Consider the following 22,653-nt stretch of genomic DNA (forward strand, 5'->3'; position numbering starts at 1 on the left):
ATCTGAGGCTCTACTGCTAGTTCAGGTTAATCTCGTTTGGCTGCTGCTCTGACATCATCAGTACGCCTCCGCCTCACCTGAGTGACCACTGATCCCTGCTCAGGTGTATGAGCAAATATTGTCAACAAGGGGACTTCTGTTTAATCAAATCAAATCAAATCTATTTATGTAGCCCTTCTTACATCAGCTGATATCTCAAAGTGCTGTACAGAAACCCAGCCTAAAACCCCAAACAGCAAGTAATGCAGGTGTAGAAGCACGGTGGCTAGGAAAAACTCCCTAGAAAGGCCAAAACCTAGGAAGAAACCTAGAGAGGAACCAGGCTATGAGGGGTGGCCAGTCCTCTTCTGGCTGTGCCGGGTGGAGATTATAACAGAACATGGCCAAGATGTTGAAATGTTCATAAATGTAGCACGACCGGTGAACAGGTCAGGGTAACATAGCTGCAGACAGAACAGTTGAAACTGGAGCAGCAGCACGTTTATTGTTGTGAGAAAAAAATGTGAGTCATCCTGGGTTATTACACACACACACACACACACACACACACACACACACACACACACACACACACACACACACACACACACACACACACACACACACACACACACACACACACACACACACACACACACACACACACACACACACACACACACACACACACACACACACCCTGACACACACACACCCTCCCCCTGACACACACACACACCCTCCCCCTGACACACACACACACCCTCCCCCTGACACACACAGTGAGACAGACAGACAGCATGGTAGGACAGCTCCTAGGTAATAATAATCACACACGTGCATGCTGTAACACCCCCCCCATCCCACACGCTGCATGTGAAATCTGTAATCCCACAGGCCCATAGAAGCCCCTGATGAAACACACACTACAATTGTCCACCGTCATCAAAAGCTGTGTGTTCATGTCCAAAACAACAAACCTTTATCCACTGTGACCCCGATCCTCTACTCCTATACTGCTATGTTTACAATCTGTAAGTGCTTCCGTTTGGGCCCATTCAATTTCATTCAATTCAGGTCAAGGTAAATTGAAAATCCAATTCAAGGATGGATAAGGCCATTTAACTGACATATTTCTTACTTTCGTAAAATGTACTGAATTGGAATGGGATTGACCCAAACCCTGTTCACTGAAGTAATTTACAGTGGATCTTGGGATCTTTAACATTGTGACAGCAGCATGTGACCATTCCTCTGTCTTGTGTCAGGCTTAAGCTAACAAGAAGTGTTAAACAACGTGACATTTGTACAGCCGAAGCCTCAGAAGGTTCCAATCCACATGACTTACATAACATCTCCCAACAGGCGCTGTCAATCAATCGGATTTTTAATCAATCAGTTGACTAACGCTCTAATGAGCTGGCCTGAATTGACTGGATTGAATACCATTACTTTAGTTACTAGCAAGATGTCCTTTCATGTCAGGGTATTCCCACAGCCATTTTAGAGGAAAGAGGAAGCAGCAGACTCTAGTAGCTCCGATGCAGTAATCTATTTACCAACGTTTCCACAGCAAGCCGTCTTCATCAGGGTTTCATCAAAATGTATTCCTACAGACATAACATGGAACCTTCCCGGGCAGATCATCTTGTGTAGTCGATACATTCATATCTAGTTAAAAAAAATATATATATATACTGCTCAAAAAAATAAAAGGAACACTTAAACAACACATCCTAGATCTGAATGAAAGAAATAATCTTAATAAATACTTTTTTCTTTACATAGTTGAATGTGCTGACAACAAAATCACACAAAAATAATCAATGGAAATCCAATTTATCAACCCATGGAGGTCTGGATTTGGAGTCACACTCAAAATTAAAGTGGAAAACCACACTACAGGCTGATCCAACTTTGATGTAATGTCCTTAAAACAAGTCAAAATGAGGCTCAGTAGTGTGTGTGGCCTCCACGTGCCTGTATGACCTCCCTACAACGCCTGGGCATGCTCCTGATGAGGTGGCGGATGGTCTCCTGAAGGATCTCCTCCAAGACCTGGACTAAAGCATCCGCCAACTCCTGGACAGTCTGTGGTGCAACGTGGCGTTGGTGGATGGAGCGAGACATGATGTCCCAGATGTGCTCAATTGGATTCAGGTCTGGGGAACGGGCAGGCCAGTCCATAGCATCAATGCCTTCCTCTTGCAGGAACTGCTGACACACTCCAGCCACATGAGGTCTAGCATTGTCTTGCATTAGGAGGAACCCAGGGCCAACCACACCAGCATATGGTCTCACAAGGGGTCTGAGGATCTCATCTCGGTACCTAATGGCAGTCAGGCTACCTCTGGCGAGCACATGGAGGGCTGTGCGGCCCCCCAAAGAAATGTCACCCCACACCATGACTGACCCACCGCCAAACCGGTCATGCTGGAGGATGTTGCAGGCAGCAGAACGTTCTCCACGGCGTCTCCAGACTCTGTCACGTCTGTCACGTGTTCAGTGTGAACCTGCTTTCATCTGTGAAGAGCACAGGGCGCCAGTGGTGAATTTGCCAATCTTGGTGTTCTCTGGCAAATGCCAAACGTCCTGCACGGTGTTGGGCTGTAAGCACGACCCCCACCTGTGGACGTCGGGCCCTCATACCACCCTCATGGAGTCTGTTTCTGACCGTTTGAGCAGACACATGCACATTTGTGGCTTGCTGGAGGTCATTTTGCAGGGCTCTGGCAGTGCTCCTCCTGCTGCTCCTTGCACAAAGGCGGAGGTAGCGGTCCTGCTGCTGGGTTGTTGCCCTCCTACGGCCTCCTCCACGTCCCCACCTGCAGAACCACTCCTTTATTGGGGGTGTCTTGCTAATTGCCTATAATTTCCACCTGTTGTCTATTCCCTTTGCACAACAGTATGTGAAATGTATTGTCAATCAGTGTTGCTTCCTAAGTGGACAGTTTGATTTCACAGAAGTGTGATTGACTTGGAGTTACATTGTGTTGTTTAAGTGTTCCCTTTATTTTTTTGAGCAGTGTATATATTTAACTAGGCAAGTCAGTGAAGAACAAATTCTTATTTGCAATGACGGCTTACCCCAGCCAAACCCAGACAATGCTGGGCCAATTGTGCGCCGCCCTATGGGACTCCCAATCACGGCCGGATGTGATACAGCCTGGATTCAAACCAGGGACTGTAGTGACGCCTCTTGCACTTAGATGCAGTGCCTTAGACTGCTGCGCCACTCAGGAGCTTAGGAGTTGTGTTGTGTCAATACTGTTGGTACATTTACATGACATATACATGTGACTTATTTAGCAGACATGCTCTTATCCAGAGAGACTTACAGGAGCAGTTAGTATCATTGATACAGTTGCTGTGTGGTGTGTGGATGTGTCATGCCTAGCAGAATGTATGCCTTAGTGCAGCGGTTCCCAAACGTTTTCACTCAGGCCCCTCCTTTCAGCACTGGGGAACAACCCCCCCCCCCCCCCCCCCAATGCATGCGTGCACCCCATCTATTTCTATAGGCACAAGCATTGTTCATGACACAAACTGTTCACAACCCCTCTTGTTGGCGGAGAGAAGATTTTGCAGGTTTAAAGCTTATTTCCTGCAATTCTACACATTTTGCCATGTCTAATGTGTATTCGTATGAGTGACTCGAACATAAAAAACCTAGCTAAAACACGATCGCAGACATGGGCTAGTTGATCTGGACATTTCTGACAAGTTAGAAATAGCTCTCTAGGGCCTGCAATGACAAGATGAATACTGATGATGCGCTACCGGATTTTGAAACTTCACCTAGTGCATTCTACTATTACAACTTTCAAGAGTGAGTTGAAAGATGGACTGAGTTCCTTAAAAAAAATGCATTTATTTATTTTATGTTTTTTTTGTAGGGTGTAGTGTACCAGAGCAGAAGTAAAGCTTCCATAGTCAGTTATCTATCTTGCTGTGTTGAGGACAACCCCCCACACAACCCTTCCCTTCCAGATACATCTCCTCAGCCCCACCACACCACCACACACACATTCTAAGAAACGTACACATTTCTACCATACCCCCCTCCACTGCCCTCCTCCACTCCATCCGACACACACACACACACACACACACACACACACACACACACACACACACACACACACACACACACACACACACACACACACACACACACACACACACACACACACACACACACACACACACACACACACACACACACACACACACACACACACACACACACACACACACACACACACACGTGTCCTCAGTAGCCTGACAGCAGTAGGGTATAGACCCACAGATCACATCTCACTGTCACCCAGAGAGCTCCAAATCAGTCCTCTCTCACACACACACACACACACAGACCACAATGAGTTACAGGGTATCCAGACATAGAGACATTTTAATGAGCTCAGCCTCCTGACACATCCATCAGAGGACGCCAGGGAGGTGTAGATTTGGCCACCTCTCTTTTGGAAGGTTCCCTTCTCACTTAGATTTACTGAAATGATATGCAGTTGTGTCGCCCGTCATGAATTTTGGAAAATGTATCTAGTCAACTCTCTTGGAAAACTTTGGGAATAGAGTTTATGCTGAGGACGATTCAGGTTAAAGTGCTCTTCAAGGAAGCTGAGGTTCATGTAAAACAATAGCATCAAATGAAATGTGGGGGTCCATTAGGCTAATAGGCCAACTGCTAACCCCTATACCAGTAAGTAATTGTCATCCCTGGAAAATTAAAGTCTCAATTATCGTATTCGAAGACAGTTAACATTGTATCATTTCAGAGATAATTATTTCATTAAATAATAATTAAATAATTCAACAACACAGTCAAATGAAATGTCCCACCCTCCTCTTCAAGACTAATCCTGACCTATTCCTCCCCCATTGGAGTAGGCATTTCCATATCCAGCTTTATGATGTCTGACCTCATCATGGCTGGGTTCATAGTACTGGAGCTGACGGCTCCTTCTGACATCTCTGTTATCACCATGGTAATTAGGAGGATGGTTGGATGTGTTGCAATGTGGAAGTGATGTAGCAAACAATGGTGCCGACAGATATGCAGTATTTTACAGTATATATTTTTTTTTGTGTGTGTTATTTCTTACATTATTAGCCCAGAAAATGTTTTGTGTATTACATACAGCCGGAAATAACTTTGGGATATCAGAGCGGTGGTAACTCACCAGCATTATGACCAGGAATACGACTTTCCCGAATTGGATCCTTTGTTCGTACCCCCCAGGGCAAGTGAACTTATCCCAGAGGCTGCTACAAAACGCTACCGAAGTTCTATCAACACATTGACTGTAGTACTCGCTTAGGGAAAACACTAAGCGAGTACTACAGTACTCTGCTACTCGCCTTTTCGAGATGCCTACGAGGCCCCGCCCTCCCTTCGGCAAATCAGATCACAACTCCATTTTGATCCTCCCTTCTCATAGGTAGAAACTAAAACAGGAAGTACCCATGCTTAGGTCTATTCAACCCTAACCCCTAAGAATTTGTTCTTAACTGGCTTGCCTAGTTAAATAAAGGTTAAATAAAAATGTAATAAAAAAAAACTTACAAGGCTGCCGGCCCAGACTTCATCCCTAGCCATGTCCTCAGAGCATGTGCAGACCAGCTGTCGGTCATATTCAATCTCTCCCTATCCCAGTCTGCTGTCCCCACTTGCTTCAAGATGTCCACCATTGTTCCTGTACCCAAGAAAGCAAAGGTAACTGAACTAAATGACAACGTCCCGTAGCACTCACTTCTGTCATCATGAAGTGCTTTGAGAGACTAGTTAAGGATTATATCAACTCTACCTTACCTGACACCCTAGACCCATTTGAATTTGCTTATCACCTCAATAGATTCACACACACGCCTCCAACTCAACCATCAAGTTTGCAGACGACACAACAGTAGTAGGCCTGATTACCAACAATGACGAGACAGCCTACAGGGAGGAGGTGAGGGCCCTGGCAGAGTGTGGTGCCAGGAAAATAACCTCTCTCTCAACATCAACAAAACAAAGGAACTGATCGTGGACTTCAGGGATCAGCAGAGGGTGCGCGCCCCATCCACATCGACGGGACCGCAGTGGAGAAGTTGGAAAGCTTCAAGTTCCTCGGCGTACACATTGCTGACAATCTGAAATAGTCCACCCACACAGACAGACACACGAGGCTGAAGAAATTCGGCTTGGCCCCTAAAACCCTCAGAAACTTTTACAGATGCACAATTGAGAGCATCCTGACGGGCTGTATCACCGCCTGGTACGGCAAATGCACCACCCACAACCGCAAGGCTCTCCAGAGGGTGGTACGGTCTGCCCAAAGCATCACCGGGGGCACACTGCCTGCGCTCCAGGACACCTACAGCACCCGATGTCACAGGAAGGCCAAAAAGATCATCAAGGACATCAACCACCCGAGCCACGGTGTGTTCACCCCGCTATCATCCAGAAAGCGAGGTCAGTGCAGGTGCATCAAAGCTAGGACAGAGAGACTGAAAAACAGCTTTTATCTCAAGTCTATCAGACTGTTAAATAGCCATCATTAGCTGGCTACCACCCGGCTACTCAACGTTGCACCTTAGAGGCTGCTGCCCTATATACATAAACATGGAATCACTGGTCACTTTAATAATGTAACACTAGTCACTTTAATAATATTTACATACTGCTTTACTCATCTCATATGTAGAAACTGTATTCTATTCTACTGTATTTAGTCAATGCCACTCCGACATTGCTCGTCTTAATATTTATATATTTCTATTTATATATTTATATATATTCCATTATTTTACTTTTAGATGTGTGTGTATGGTTGTGAATTGTTAGATACTACTGCACTGTTGGAGCTAGAAACACAAGCATTTCGCTACACCCGCAATAACATCTGCTAAATCAATTACATGTGATTTCACTTGATTTGAATGGACGTATGTTGAAAAAGTGTGTGTGTGTGTGTGTGTGGGGGGGGGGGGGTTAGTGTGTGTGTGGGTGTGGGGGGGGGGGGGGGGGGGGGGTCATGATGCCGATGCATGTCTAGCGTTTGTCTTTGTGACTCTACGCATCCATATTTCCTACTGGGCAGATAAACTGTCATGAGAGAGTGGGGCCTGTCTGATAAAAGGCATAGTGACTAATGCACACCATTTTGCAGCAGCCCACCACCAATGTAATGTTATCCATTACATTGTACAGCCCAATAACAAATGCCCCATTCCAACCTATTATTTTTGCCAGCATAACAATAACCTGCCATAAACAGGTGAACAGCCTACCAAACGACCCCGACACCAAATATTACAGCACTCCCAATCCCTCACAACACCCCTCTCCTTTATCACAGCCCAACTGCGGTGGTGTTAATAACAGCGTCCTTTTGTATTCTGCTCACCAGACCACCATCACAGTAGACAGTGGCCTACAGGGGATCTAAGGACTCTTGACTGCTCAACTGACCTCAACCTTTTCCACACTTCTCTTCTCTTCTGCCTTTCTTGCACATTTCAATACTTCTGGGAACTACTGTTGTTGTGCTTAGGAAACAAAATGGCCACCGTAGCTGGCCCAGAGGGTAATGTGATGCGGGTGGATTGGTTCGCAGCAGGTGCTGCAGTCAGTCAGAGGGAGAGAGGGAGGAAGTCAAGGTTGCCTGAGTCAAATGTCAGTGGCCCTTGATGGCAGGAGACAGGGGCACCCTATCCCTAGATAGTGCACTACTTTTGACTAGAGCCCTATGGGCACTGATCAAAGGTAGTGAACTATATACTGTAGGGAATAGGGTGCCATTAGGGACACAGGCAGGTCATTGGACGTGGCCTCAACCTAACCTGATCCCTGACTGTCTGCCTGGCTGTCTGCATGACTGGTGGCCGAGGTGTGGGTGTTTGTGTGTGGGTGTGTGTGTGTGTGTGTGTGTGGCCCCTGGCAGAGCCTCCTCTACTGTCTCTGGGAGGACAACAACATTCCCACTATACTGTAGTAGACAGAGACAATGCCCCAGAGAGAAGAAGGGATGGAGAAGGGGAAGGGAGAGACAGGAAGAGAGGAATGGAGAACAATAGAAAGGGGATGATGCAGAGACAGGAAGACATGAAGATAAAGAAACAAGGGGAATAGAGAAAGAAAAAATTAGTGAGATCGGGACAGAAAGGAAAGGGAGTAAGAGAGATAGAGAGAGAGGTCAAGAGGTGAATAAACATGACTTTTTCCACATAACTGAAGTGTTAACACAATAGTTTGCTGCAACTATCTTGTTCTAGTTGGTGTGTTGCATCTGGCTGGGGCTTGACAACCTCCCCCCCCCCCACCACCACTACAGCCTTACATGCCAGTTTTGTCTCCTCTGACTCAGGTTACTGCCCTTCATTCCTGACACACAGATCATCTCTTTCATCCCCTCAACCTCCAGCCATACCTCACCGCTCATATTGACACACACTGGGCTAACATGGAGGAGTTCCATTTAATTAATTTATTTTTATTTTACTAGGCAAGTCAGTTAAGAACAAATTCTTATTTTCAATGACAGCCTAGGATCAGTGGGTTAACTGCCTTGTTCAGGGGCAGAATGACAGATTTGTACCTTGTCAGCTCAGGGATTTGATCTTGCAACCTTTTGGTTACTAGTCCAATGCTCTAAACACTAGGCTACGCTGCCGCCCCTAATGAGAAGAGAAGCATAGATACGCATTTATAGAGGCTTTAAAATAGAGTTATGAAGCCTTCATGAGTTGTGATTAGTTTAAAGTGGGGTTATCGCATTAATAACACTGTAGCGCATATCTCATATTCACACACCGGGGTAGCATGGAAGAATCACATGCAGTTTAATGAGAAGTGTAGCCTTTAACACAATATCCTGGTCCCAGATCTGTTTGTGCTATCTTGGCAACTCCTATGGTTATGGGTCCTCAAGATAGCATAAACAGATCTGGGACCAGGCTGTATAACAAGGCATTGGTTGGCAGTTACTAAACAGCGCTGGGAGCAGGGATTATCATGACTTTCCCATTGGAACATTAAGTGAAACATTTGGTCTTCTATCTTTGTATTTACTGGAAATACAACATGACAATAATTGGTCGTTGTAATGATAATAATATATGCCAATTATGCAGATGCTTTAATCCAAAGCGAGTTACAGTGTTACAGTACGCGTGCATATTTTTTTTACCACACATTGTAGCTCCCACACTGGGGAGAATATTAGTCCACTCTGTCCAATCTGTTTGTGTTGACATGTTTCTCTCCCAGGTAGAATGATTAGAAAGTGTTTGTGACTCTATCAGTGTTGTTTTCAATTAGACAGACTAGAGACAAGGGGTGTTTCTCAAAATGCATACTACCGTGCTTCGAGCATGCAAATTGGAGCACAGGAGTATGAGTCCAAATCAAAAGTACGTGACACAGAGCACAGAGGCCACTTCTCGAATGCGTACTCCATTTGTACATATTTTCAACCATGCATCGATACAAGATTCAACTGAGCGTGTGCAGCGGAATATGACGCAACCACATAAAAAATAACGCAAATGTTCTTGAAATCAATGGCGGCCATTATTTGAGGTGAAGCAAGAGAAAATACATTCCGACTTCGGAATGAAATATTGCCCTTTCACATCTCATATATTGGCTGACTACAATATTTTAAATTGATACAAGAATAAATACATGCTGTGTACATTTTGTCATGGTTACCTGCCTACAATACCCACTGTAGTGTGCGTAGGTTGCAAGCCCATAGTAAGTCAATAGAGCTAACTAGCTAGCTACTGCTGTTAGCTAGCCAGATAGCCATGAAGAATTGTTAGCTAGCTACCCCACGAAGAATTGACATCTGCCCTGGATAACATTGGTTTTAGGTCATTTTTACCTGTTATAATATCTGGTTAGCTACATTATTACGATTCACATATACACTACCGGTCAAAAGTTTTAGAACACCTACTCATTCAAGGGTTTTTCTTAATTTTTTTACTATTTTCTACATTGTAGAATAATAGTGAAGACATTAAACCTATGAAATAACACATGGAATCATGTAGTGGCTATTTGAAGAATCTCAAATGTAAACTATATTTGTATTTGTTTAACACTTTTTTGGTTACTACATGTGTTATTTCATAGTTTTGATGTCTTCACTATTATTCTACAATGTAGAAAATAGTAAAAATAAAGAAAAATCCTTGAATGAGTAGGTTTACTAAAACTTTTGACCGCTATTGTAGTTAGCTAATAGTTATGAAGTCAATTCTTGTTTTGTCTCTATTGCCATTGCCCTGGCTAGAAGAAGGAAGGTTCAGTGAAGAAGGAAGGTTCAGTCCATAGTAAGTCCATAGTAAGTCAATAGGGCTAACTGGCTAGCTAGCTACCCACAAATAATTGACATCTACTGTACCTTGCAAAACACTAGTTTTAGGTCATTTTTGCCTGGTTAACGATTCACATATATATCTAAATGATAATTATGAAGTAAAATGTTTGCTTTGTGTATATCTTGTTTCGTCTATATTGTTGCCATTGTCCTAGCTGGAGGTAGGTTAAGTAAATGGGAGTGCAAGTGCCTCTCAAATGTCTTATGCATTCTCCACCCTCTTGTCCTAACAACAACGTACTCAAGAGAACGTCCTCATAGCAATGCACTTGGAGCATGAGAGTGTGGAGCACGGTAGTATGCATATTGAGATACACCTGAGGTCGAGAGATTGAGACACTGTTTTTCAGAACTCATAATACTGGGGCTATGGACTGTTACTGTCTTATCAGACAATAATGATGGTGGATGTTGAAATGAAGTGTTTGTGAGAGAAGTGTGTGTGTGTGTGTGTGTGTGTGTGGCTGGTTTGCAGCATTTATCTGTCATGCTTAGAAACCCATGTGAGGGACATGTGTCTAATGAGGATCCAATGGAGAACAGATTGTCGTTATGTATAACTGTAAGCTGGAGATGCTTCCTGGAGGCATTGGACAAAACTGCCACTTAGTTTATGCTTCAAATGCTGATTTTAACAGTTTAACACTCCATTGATGTATTTCCATGTGTGAGGACGTTGGGAGAGGATCTGCCTCTGGTGCAAAAAGTTGCATGTTCAAACTCAACGATAGGAAGTTGTTTTTGAGATTTTTGTTTTAAGCCTATCCCAAACCTTAACTGTTACCTTAAAAACACTTTGAAATGTGAAGTTTCGAACAACTTCGAAATTTGATGTTTAAGAAACATGGATGAACGTCTAATTCTGACGTGAGACTGTGAGAGCTAGTTGGAAATTGATTGGAGGAAAATTAAATTAATACACACTTTAAAGGTCCAATGCAGATGTTTTCTTACATTTTGTTTTTATCTCAATATCAAATTATTTCTAGGTACCTTACTGTGATTTAAAAAAATAAAAAATGGTCAAAAATAACCATTCTTAGTTAACTAAATGCAATTTCTCAAGCAAGAATTTTAGGAGTGGTTTGAGAGAGGGTTCTAGTTAGAGGAGCCTAATGGGAGGGATGTGTAACCTGGAAACGAGCTGTTATTGGCAAAGAGGAGGGCAAACTCTTTGTTATGGATCTATTCACTTATAACCTCTTGGTGATGTCACCAGGAGGTCCAAAAACCCCACCCAGCCAAACAAGATGACATTTCTGGCAGTCGCACAACTATTACACGAAAAGTGCATTAACATTATCCCATTTCACAGTATTATTCCAACATCATAATGTGGGAATATATATATATATACTGCTCAAAAAAATAAAGGGAACACTTAAACAACACAATGTAACTCCAAGTCAATCACACTTCTGTGAAATCAAACTGTCCACTTAGGAAGCAACACTGATTGACAATAAATTTCACATGCTGTTGTGCAAATGGAATAGACAACAGGTGGAAATGATAGGCAATAAGCAAGACACCCCCAATAAAGGAGTGGTTGTGCAGGTGGAGACCACAGACCACTTCTCAGTTCCTATGCTTCCTGGCTGATGTTTTGGTCACTTTTGAATGCTGGCGGTGCTTTCACTCTAGTGGTAGCATGAGACGGAGTCTACAACCCACACAAGTGGCTCAGGTAGTGCAGCTCATCCAGGATGACACATCAATGCGAGCTGTGGCAAGAAGGTTTGCTGTGTCTGTCAGCGTAGTGTCCAGAGCATGGCCAGTATATCAGGAGATGTGGAGGAGGCCGTAGGAGGGCAACAACCCAGCAGCAGGACCGCTACCTCCGCCTTTGTGCAAGGAGGAGCAGGAGGAGCCCTGCAAAATGACCTCCAGCAGGCCACAAATGTGCATGTGTCTGCTCAAATGGTCAGAAACAGACTCCATGAGGGTGGTATGAGGGCCCGACGTCCACAGGTGGGGGTTGTGCTTACAGCCCAACACCGTGCAGGACATTTGGCATTTGCCAGAGAACACCAAGATTGGCAAATTCGCCACTGGCACCCTGTGCTCTTCACAGATGAAAGCAGGTTCACACTGAGCACGTGACAGAGTCTGGAGATGCCGTGGAGAACGTTCTGCTGCCTGCAACATCCTCCAGCATGACCGGTTTGGCGGTGGGTCAGTCATGGTGTGGGTGGCATTTCTTTGGGGGGCCGCACAGCCCTCCATGTGCTCGCCAGAGGTAGCCTGACTGCCATTAGGTACCGAGATGAGATCCTCAGACCCCTTGTGAGACCATATGCTGGTGCGGTTGGCCCTGGGTTCCTCCTAATGCAAGACAATGCTAGACCTCATGTGGCTGGAGTGTGTCAGCAGTTCCTACAAGAGGAAGGCATTGATGCTATGGACTGGCCCGCCCGTTCCCCAGACCTGAATCCAATTGAGCACATCTGGGACATCATGTCTCGCTCCATCCACCAACACCACGTTGCACCACAGAATGTCCAGGAGTTGGCGGATGCTTTAGTCCAGGTCTGGGAGGAGATCCCTCAGGAGATCATCCGCCACCTCATCAGGAGCATGCCCAGGCGTTGTAGGGAGGTCATACAGGCATGTGGAGGCCACACACACTACTGAGCCTTATTTTGACTTGTTTTAAGGACATTACATCAAAGTTGGATCAGCCTGTAGTGTGGTTTTCCACTTTAATTTTGAGTGTGACTCCAAATCCAGACCTCCATGGGTTGATAAATTGGATTTCCATTGATTATTTTTGTGTGATTTTGTTGTCAGCACATTCAACTATGTAAAGAAAAAAGTATTTAATACGATTATTTCTTTCATTCAGATCTAGGATGTGTTGTTTAAGTGTTCCCTTTACTTTTTTGAGCAGTGTATATATATATATATATACACGGTGCATTTGGAAAATATTCATACCTCTTGACTTTTTCCACATTTTGTTATGTTACAGCCTAATTCTAAAATCGATTAAATCCGTTTTTTCGTCATCAATCTAGTTTGACACACCTGTATTTGGGGAGTTTCTCCCGTTCTTCTCTGCAGATCCTCTCAAGCACTGTCAGGTTGGATAGGGAGCGTCGCTGCACATCTATTATCAGGTGTTCGATCAGAGATGTTCGATCAGGTTGAAGTCTGGGCTCTTGCTGGGCCACTCAAGGACATTCAGAGACTTGTCCCGAAGCCACTCTGTTGGAAGGTGAACCTTCACCCCAGTCAGGTCCTGAGTGCTCTGGAGCAGGTTGTCATCAAGGCTCTCTCTGTACTTTGCTCCGTTCATCTTGCTCTCGATCCTGACTAGTCTCCCAGTCCCTGCCACTGAAAAACATCCCCACAGCATGATGCTGCCACCACCATGCTTCACCGTAGGTATAGTGCCAGGTTTTCTCCAGAGGTGATGCTTGCGTTTCAGGCCAAAGAGTTCAATCTTGGTTCCATCAGACCAGAGAATCTTGTTTCTTACGGTCTAAGAATCCTTTAGGTGCCTTTTGGCAAACTCCAAGTGGGCTGTCATGTGACTTTTTCTGAGGAGAGGCTTCTGCCTGGACACTCTATTGTAAAGGCCTGATTGGTGGAGTGCTGCAGAGACGGTTGTCCTTCTGGAAGATTCTCCCATCTCCACAGAGGAACTCCATCGGGTTCTTGGTCACCTCCCTGACCAAGGACCTTCTTCCCCAATTGCTCAGTTTGGATTAACGGCCAGCACTAGGAAGAGTCTTGGTGGTTCCAAACTTCTTCCATTTAAGAATGATAGAGGCCACTGTGTTCTTGGGAAACTTCAATGCTGCAGACATTTTTTGGTACCCTTCCGCAGATCTGTGACTCGACACAATCCTATCTCGGAGCTTTATGGACAATTCCTTCAACCTCATAGCTTGGTTTTTGCTCTGGCATGCATTGTCAACTGTGGAACCTTATATAGACAGGTGTGTGCCTTTCCAAATCATGTCCAATCAATTGAATTTAACACAGGTGGACTCCAATCAAGTTGTAGAAACATCTCAAGGATGATCAATGGAAACAGGATGCACCTGAGCTAAACTTCGAGTCTCATAGCAAAGGGTCTGAATACTTATGTGAATAAGTGTCACGGGTGTTGTATGGATTTGACCAAAATGCAGCGGGAATGTGTATACTCATCTTCTTTTTATCTGGCAGAAAGAAGGAAAAACAAAACAAACGTATACAAAAACAACGACGATGATAAACAGTCCTGTAAGGCTTACAGCTATACAAGGAACAACAATCCACAAAATCCCATAGAAAAACATCCCTCTTTAATAGGACCTTCAATTAGAAGCAACGAGGAGCAGCTGCTTCCAATTGAAGGTCAACCCAAAAAACACCACATGGAAATAGACATACTAGAACTAACATAGAAATAGACTAACAAAGAACATAGCCCAACAAACCCCGAAACACTCTAAACAAACACCCCTCTTAAAATATGAACATAGCCTAAGAAACCCCGAAACACTCTCAACAAACACCCCCTGCCACGTCCTGACCAAACTACAATAACAAATAACCCCTTATACTGGTCAGGACGTGACAATAAGATATTTCTGTTTTTGTTTTTAATGAATTTGCACAAATTTATAAAAACCTGTTTTCGCTTTGCCATTATGGGTTATTGTTTGTAGATTGATGAGGAATTTGTTTTATTTAATCCATTTTAGAATACAGCTGTAATTTAATAAAATGTGGAAAAGGGGAGGGGGTCTGAATTCTTTCGGAATGCACTATATATTTATAAAACACAGGTAAATCTATTTTTTGACTACACAACTCCGTTTAAAAAATATATGAAAAAAATTGACATTTTTAAATTCATAAAAATTCACATTACTTCACATACATTTACATTTTCTCAAATTGACTGAATTGAAACAGAACTGACCCCAATCCTGACTCTCCCACTCTGGTCAGTAGAAAGAGAAATGGGTCAGAAACAGCCTCCAGTGTCCAGTCTGTTCATCCAACCCACAGAACAGAGAGGTCTACTGAGTCTACTGAGGCCATATTGATTTTCTCCCCTGTGGGCACGAGAGAGAGAGAGAGAGAGAGAGAGAGAGAGAGAGTGGACTGACTCGTACAAAATGGATGACCACAAAACAAATGGTGTTTTGAAGTAGCAGGGTCGTATAGCGGAGGCAGAAATACTGGCCTGGGCTCTGGTAGCCAGGCAGGAGTGGACAACGCCGGCCAATGAAAGAAACGGAGTCGTGGTCAATTAGAAATGAATCCAACAAAACCCCAACAACTGCTTTCCCTTCCATGTTTCTTCTGACAGAGAAAGGCGCAGTCAGCACCTCCCTCAACGATTTAGCAATATTTTTCCTAATTTTGACAAACTAGGTGAGCGTAACTGGTAGCATCGACTGAAATGGCAGCTATTTACTGCTGTTGAAATGAACGTTTCAGTTGCAGCTAGTATGGATCCCTGCAGTTGGTTATTGTACCATAGAGTAACATACAATATCAAGCCAGAAAATATATCGGATTCAAATTCCTGCATTGGAACCCATGTTCAAAGCACAAAGCTCCGATAAGAATATTCCCTCACACATTTCTCATATATTTCTGATCATACGCTCATACATTTCCAATGGCATGGATGAGCAGCCCATATATTTTATATGTCGACCAGTGGACATGAGACACACACATAAACCAGCATGACCGCTACATTTACAAACTGTCCTGAGTTTGATGAAAATGTAAATGTCAGCTACTGAGAACATGTGAGTAACACGTCTATAGGATGAAGGTCAAATGTACCCACAACCTCTCTCTCTCCTTCCCTCTCCCTTTCTCCCTCTCACCCTCTCTCTCGCTCCCTCCCCTCCCCTCCTTAAACAAGGGGAAACGTTGTGCATTTGTCAAGTGGCAGGGTCCACCAATGAGTCCTGACACATCTCCCTTCCTCTGAGAAGTGTAGATGTATCCTGCACTTTACCCACCACTTCCTTCTGCCCAGATGGAAATAAAAATGTCAGCTTCCTTTTCCGTCAAAGCCCCAGTGTCAGGGTCAGTGAATGGATGGGGATCTTAGGGATCAAGTGATTGGTTTTGGCAGATCTTGTGTTTACTTCACACACACAGACACACACACACATGGACACACACACACACACACACACATGCCAAAAGCTCAAACACACACGCGAGCAAACATACACACACACATACACACACAAATGCACACACGCTCATGTGGATACATACATACACACGCACGCACGCACATACACACACACGCAAACACACACACCCTTATATGGATAGATACAGTACACATGTACGAAGGTACGCACACACATACAAACACACATGCGTGCACACACACGTGCACACACAATCAATAACTCACTCACTGAAGTTATGAAGCTAAGTCTTAACGTTATTTTAGGACTCACGGTGAGACCGAATCATGATGAGTTGTGATATAGTAAAAACACCATCATCATGCTTAACATGGTCATGTTCAACTACTAGTGACGGATTGCTTTGTGGAATGAAAAGTGCCACTCCACTGAAATAAGTAGGAACAATGGATACCCACAAAGCCTCCCCAACCCACACACACTGTCACACTCATGGCTTCATCAATTTATGTCCCCCGGACCGGCGCTGCAGGTAACAGCCAATGAGATTTGGAGCGTCTCGTAATCGCATTATCGCTGCACCTCCCCCCGGTCTGGATCAAGGCCAAGACACATATTATAGAAATAAAACAAGAGACAGACAGAGTGGGGATAGCACAGTGACTGGTACACAACCTTCTGTCCTCTCCTCATCACATGTACTGGAACTAAGCCTAGCTAGCTTACAATGCTACCTGAATAGGGAGTAAACAACACGTACACGACCTTCTGCACTACGCTGTTCTTTACTGTATAATCGTAGAGGCCGAGTGTTTCCCCCTTCACAAATAAGAACAAAATGTATTGTGTTGTCTTTTACAACCTCCTGTCCTCTGGATAGGGGATCTGGTTAGTGGATATATAGGAAGGTTAGCATTAGCAGTGGGTGGCTAATTATAGCCAACCTTTTGCAGGTACAAACACTGTGGCGCTGTGCTGTATGAGTGATGACGATGGAGAGGAGAAGAGGAGAGGACACCTGGCTCAGGCTATCAGTCGAATGTCACATTTTAACGGCAGGAAGAGAAGAAGGAGGAGGATGAGCAGGAGGAGGGGAATTAGATAGAGTGATGAAGACCTTCGGTTTTAGTGCCACAGAGAGAGAGAGAGAGAGAGAGAGAGAGAGAGAGAGAGAGAGAGAGAGAATGACAGGTCGATAGAAAGAAAGAGAGAGAGAGAGAGAGAGAGAGAGATTGAGTTATCGAGGGACACACTCAGAGAATAGGTGGTAACTTCCTGCTTCTAAATCCAAAATGTACGACTATGGCTGTCGTCTTGTCTGTCCAGGTTGGTGTCGTTAGGCAGCTGGAGACAGTCTATAGGCAGGGTGATCACAGCTCAATCAGCCAGCCAGGCAGAGCAGAGCAGACTAGCAGACTGGTGTCTTATAGCCAGGGACCATCCATTCCTTATGACCCTCTAATGTACATCTGGGGCATAGTCTCCATAAATTATCTCCGTCTCTTTCTCGCTCTGTTTCTCTCCCTCATTCTTTTTCTCTCTTCCTCGCTCATTGGTTTTCTTTCTCTTTCTCTGTTAATCAATCAGTCTCTAATTCTCTCCTGTGTGTATCTCTCTCTCTCTCATCAGTTTTTCTCTCTCTGTCAATCAGTTTCTGTCTCTCATCCCTCTCTATTTCTATCCTCGGATCCTCCCCTCTATCTGTCTATCATTCTCTCTCCCCCCCTGCCTACCACCGACACACCTTCTCTCTCTCTCTCTCTCTCTCTCTCTCTCTCTCGGTCCCTTCCTCCCACTGCCCCACCTTCTCTCTCTCGCTCTCCCTCTCTCTCCCCTTCTCTCTCTCTCCCTGCTTTCGACTGCCCCAAACTTTCTCTCTCTCTCTCTTCTCCTTCTCACCTACACTCTCCCTCCCTCTCGCCCACTCTCCTCTCCCAGACAGCAGAAGATCAGAATTAGATTCATGGATCAGAATTTTTTTTTAAATCAAAGCACTCAAATAGGGCCCTCACCGTCTCTCCCTGTGTCTCCAGAGATCTCCTCTGTCTGTCTAAGCAGTTCATCCATTACAATAGTCCAGACTACGTCCGGAAAGGCACCCTATCCCCCATGCAGTGCACTACTTTTGACCAGAACCCTATGGGCCCCGGTCAAAATTAGTGCACTAAATAAGGAATAGGGTGCCATTTGGGACAGCCTTAAAATGGGCTGGGAATCTCAGCGGATGAGGGCTCTTCTTAGAGCTTGTCTGATAGTAGAGAGATATGAACAGGTTAATCACATGTTATCTCACCAATGGGTTCATAACGTAAGAATAAAGAATAAAGCACTGTCTTTAATGTGATTCACTATAGGGATTTAGGTCTGTGCGTGAGGTAAAGGATGTGTATTGTGTGTCTTTGAGAGAGACAGAGGAGAGAAGAGAGCGATATATATATATGTATATGTACAGAACCACTGTATATACATAGATAGAGAGATTGAGAGAGAGAGAGAGAGAGAGAGAGAAAGAGAGAGAGAGAGAGAGAGAGAGAGAGAGAGAGAGAGAGAGTTTGAGTGTAAATGTGTGGCTGACATACAGTAGGAGAGTCACCCACATGTAAACACACATTCACATGGAATTCATACGAGTGGCACGCATGCATACTCAAACAGAGACACACCCATTGTACAGTACTCTGAGGGTTTGAGGACACATCACGTCCTGGTAGCAGCCTTGTTCTGATCTGTTGTGTGTAGATCCTTTAACCCAGTAGAGTGTGAATCAGCGTCAAAGAGTCAGCTCAGATAGCCCTCCAGTAACACAATCAGTCAGTGAAGCACTGAAACATGCTGTACTGTATCGTCTACTGTACTGTGTACTGCAATGGAGTGTTGACCACATTGTGCACAGTGTTAAAGGGGCAATATGCAGTTAAACAACAACTTTTTCAAGAATCAATAGTATATAATTAATGAATTTAAAAGTAAAAAAATTGATGCACCAATACCATTTTCCCCTTCAAAATAATGTGGAAAAGCTATTTTAAGATTGATTTGATGAAGGTCATAAAATCCTATCTGAGCTCGTTATATATCTGTAAAAATGGGGCTACAGAAAAGACATAGTCTATAGCAAAAGGAATAGAGAGCTACTGTATATAAATGCAGACAGGGTAGCCTTCATACTCATAGTTGAGTCACGACTTCACATGGCCCTGGAAGTGCTGTTGTTGGCTCTCTTTTCGCTCACTCTCACTCTTACTCATCCCCTCTCCCTCTCCCTCTCTGTCTCTCTCTTTCTCTTTCTCTCTATTTCTCTCATTCTCACCCTCTCTCTCTCACCCTCTCTCTCTCACCCTCTCTCACCCTCTCTCTCTCACCCTCTCTCCCTTTCTTTCTCTCTCTCTCACTCTTTCTCTCACCCTCTTTCTTTCTCTCTCCCTTTCTTTCTCTCTCTTACCCTCTTTCCCTCTCTCACCCTCTCTTTCTCTCTCTCTCTCACCCTCTTTCTCTCTCTCTCTCACCCTCTCTCTCTCTCTCTCTCTCTCTCTCTCTCTATTCAGAAACATCTCCTCGGGCATTTGACATCACCCTCCGCCAGAGGCTCTAACCTTTACATCACTACCCCTGTTAACGCATCACATCCCGTGGAAGCCGTAGCAACACAAAGTGAATACATAACACAACCAGGAAGTTACAACACACATGATCGACAGACCTGTAATGCATGCCTAATCGTTCTTGATTGAATGAGCACAAAATTCACCTCATGTCTAGCTGACAGCATCACAATTACACAGGCCTATGTGTGTGGAATAGATTAACATAAACAACAATGGCTGCTCACTCCCATCAGCTTCAGTTTAAGACACTGTAGCTGTTAAGCTATCTAGCGTAGCCATGCTAATGTAAAGCTCACTAGTATATATGCTAGCTAACGCAGCCATGCCAATGAGGCATTAGCGTATCCGCTAGCTGTCTCACAATTTTAGCTGAAACGACCTTCAATGGACAGAGAAACGTGAAAGAAGCCCAAAGACATAAATGATGTGAATCAGGAAATATTCATGACTATATAGGGGATCGGAATCTCTAATCGCAGCCGACTGGCGGGTCATGAACCACCCCCAACCGCGCCGCCACATATCACCATGGGGACGGGGCTGCTGGGAGCTGGGGTTGACGTGGCAGAAGAAGTAGACGGAGGGGCGTGGGCAGGTCCCGAGTGGGCCATGATTGATCGCCACTTGGCGGAGCTCTACTACATGGCCTGTAAAAGCTTCCCCCCACTGCTGGATGAACGTATTCACGGTTCCTCTCCGTCTTGACTCCACGGTGTGGTCATTTGGCTACAAGGCTTGGTGGAAAATGCTGAGTGTTGGAACTGTTTGAAGAGGCTGGACTGCACCTCAATGTGGCGGATGGAGGTTTCTACACGGCAGCAAGCCCAGAAAAGATCAAATTACCGGGTTTGAGTAGTCTAGAGCGGATATGAGTTGTAATAGCACAACCACTAGTGTCTAGGCTGGACAGTTTATAGATTAATAGTGTTTAGGTGTACTTTTATAGGCTGGTGTTTCACATAGTGATCGTTTTTCACAGTTGGAGTTTGGGTCTTTTATTGTATCCTTGACAAGTGTATCGACTTTTCTAGGTCATTTTTTGTCTTTGTCTTGAAGAGGAGGAGCATGAATGTGTCACTCACCTTTAGCAACCATATGTTCATCCAACCAACACTTAAAAACATGAGTACGTATGCATTGAGTACGTCATCAACACATTACTTACACTGCGTACATAAAAGTCCATGAATAAAACAGCTCACATATAGAAATCCCTATAGGCTCTTTCCCCACATAGACCCAAGTAATAATAGTTATGTCATTAAGGCCAAATTGAAACTGAAATTGAAGTTAAATTGCCGTTCTTTTGCGTAACTTAAGGACAGGCTAAACACTGCGAAGATCATTCATTCCAAAGAAGAAAATGAACGATGAACGTTCCCTACTTTTCATAATTCCTCAATTTGTTGAAATCTACGTCACATTAAGTCCCATTAGGGATATGACTCTGTATGGTAAATATGGTATCGTCTGTCTGAAAGCGTAGCTATAGAGATGAGTAATGGATTAATGTGAGGCTCTCATTTTGCTCACTCAGACATAATGCTGACTAAATAATGTGATTTAGAAGAGAAAAAGAGGATGGAGGGGGAGAGAGAGAGAGGGGAGAGAGCTGGTAGAGGGAGGGAGGGGGAGAGAAAGACAGTATAAAAGGGAGAGGAAGAGAGAGAGGGGAATATAGTGAGGGGAAGAGAGAGAGAGGGGGGGAAGAGAGAGAGAGAGGGGGAGAGAGAGGAGAGAGATAAAGAGAAAGAGAGAGCGAGTGAGCGAAAGAGGGAGAGAGAAAGAGAGAGAGATGAGACGTCATTCCCTGCGGCCGGTACTGACAGCTGCGACCCCTACAGTTTTACATGTTAAACCACTCTCTCTCTCTCTCTCTCTCTCTCTCTCTGTTCTTTCTCTATTCTCTCTCTTTCTCTCTCCATCCCTTTTCCCCTTTCTCTATAGCCTTTTGTATCTGTCTCTGAACAACCAGAAAGTCCAATGTCTTTTGAAAACAGATGATTCTTTGAATCTGTTCAGTTTGTCTGGATCCACCATTCTCACAATAAACACGTGTTTTAACACAACAGTGTAATCACTCATCATCATGCATGTCACAGCTAACAACATCTTGGCCTTATTACCTAATCACGCATCTATCTTGACATGATCACATGTTCTACAATATACTGTCACCTAAACCCCAACCTACAATCATATCAAGGACTGCCTGTCACAGGTCAGAGGTCACCGTTGAGTGTACTACCTGAGGGTGCCACTGGAGGGCACCCTTATGTCCAGGTGAGCCTGATTGGGCTTATTGGGTTCACCTGGTGTATGACTATTTAGGTCCTCTGTGGACTGGGCTGGTTGCTGAGGTTTCTTGTTTTGTTTAGTGATTAGTGTGTGGTGTTGTTTAAGCCTCAGTAAATGGTCTGGATTTATCCTCACTGCTGCCTACTGTGTTTCTCTGCGCCTTGGTCCAAGTTTGTACAGGACTTACTGTCACAATGGCATCAAGGACTGCCATTAAGGACTGCACCAGTGCGACTTAAAAACAGCAGTCTA

General features: G+C 44.4%; 1 protein-coding gene across 1 annotated transcript in view; it reads left to right on the forward strand.

Moving 5' to 3' along the window:
- LOC106564586 (uncharacterized) overlaps window positions 1-20,808 on the forward strand; it is a 34,682-nt gene extending 13,874 nt beyond the window's left edge. Inside the window, 1 exon segment of the mRNA XM_082959541.1 lies at window positions 20,560-20,808. Coding sequence (XP_082815667.1) covers window positions 20,560-20,808 — 249 coding nt within the window.
- Window positions 20,809-22,653: the final 1,845 nt, after the last annotated feature.

This window comes from Salmo salar, chromosome 12 (assembly GCF_965601325.2).
Source record: "Salmo salar chromosome 12, fSalSal1, whole genome shotgun sequence".
Lineage (NCBI taxonomy): Eukaryota > Metazoa > Chordata > Actinopteri > Salmoniformes > Salmonidae > Salmo > Salmo salar.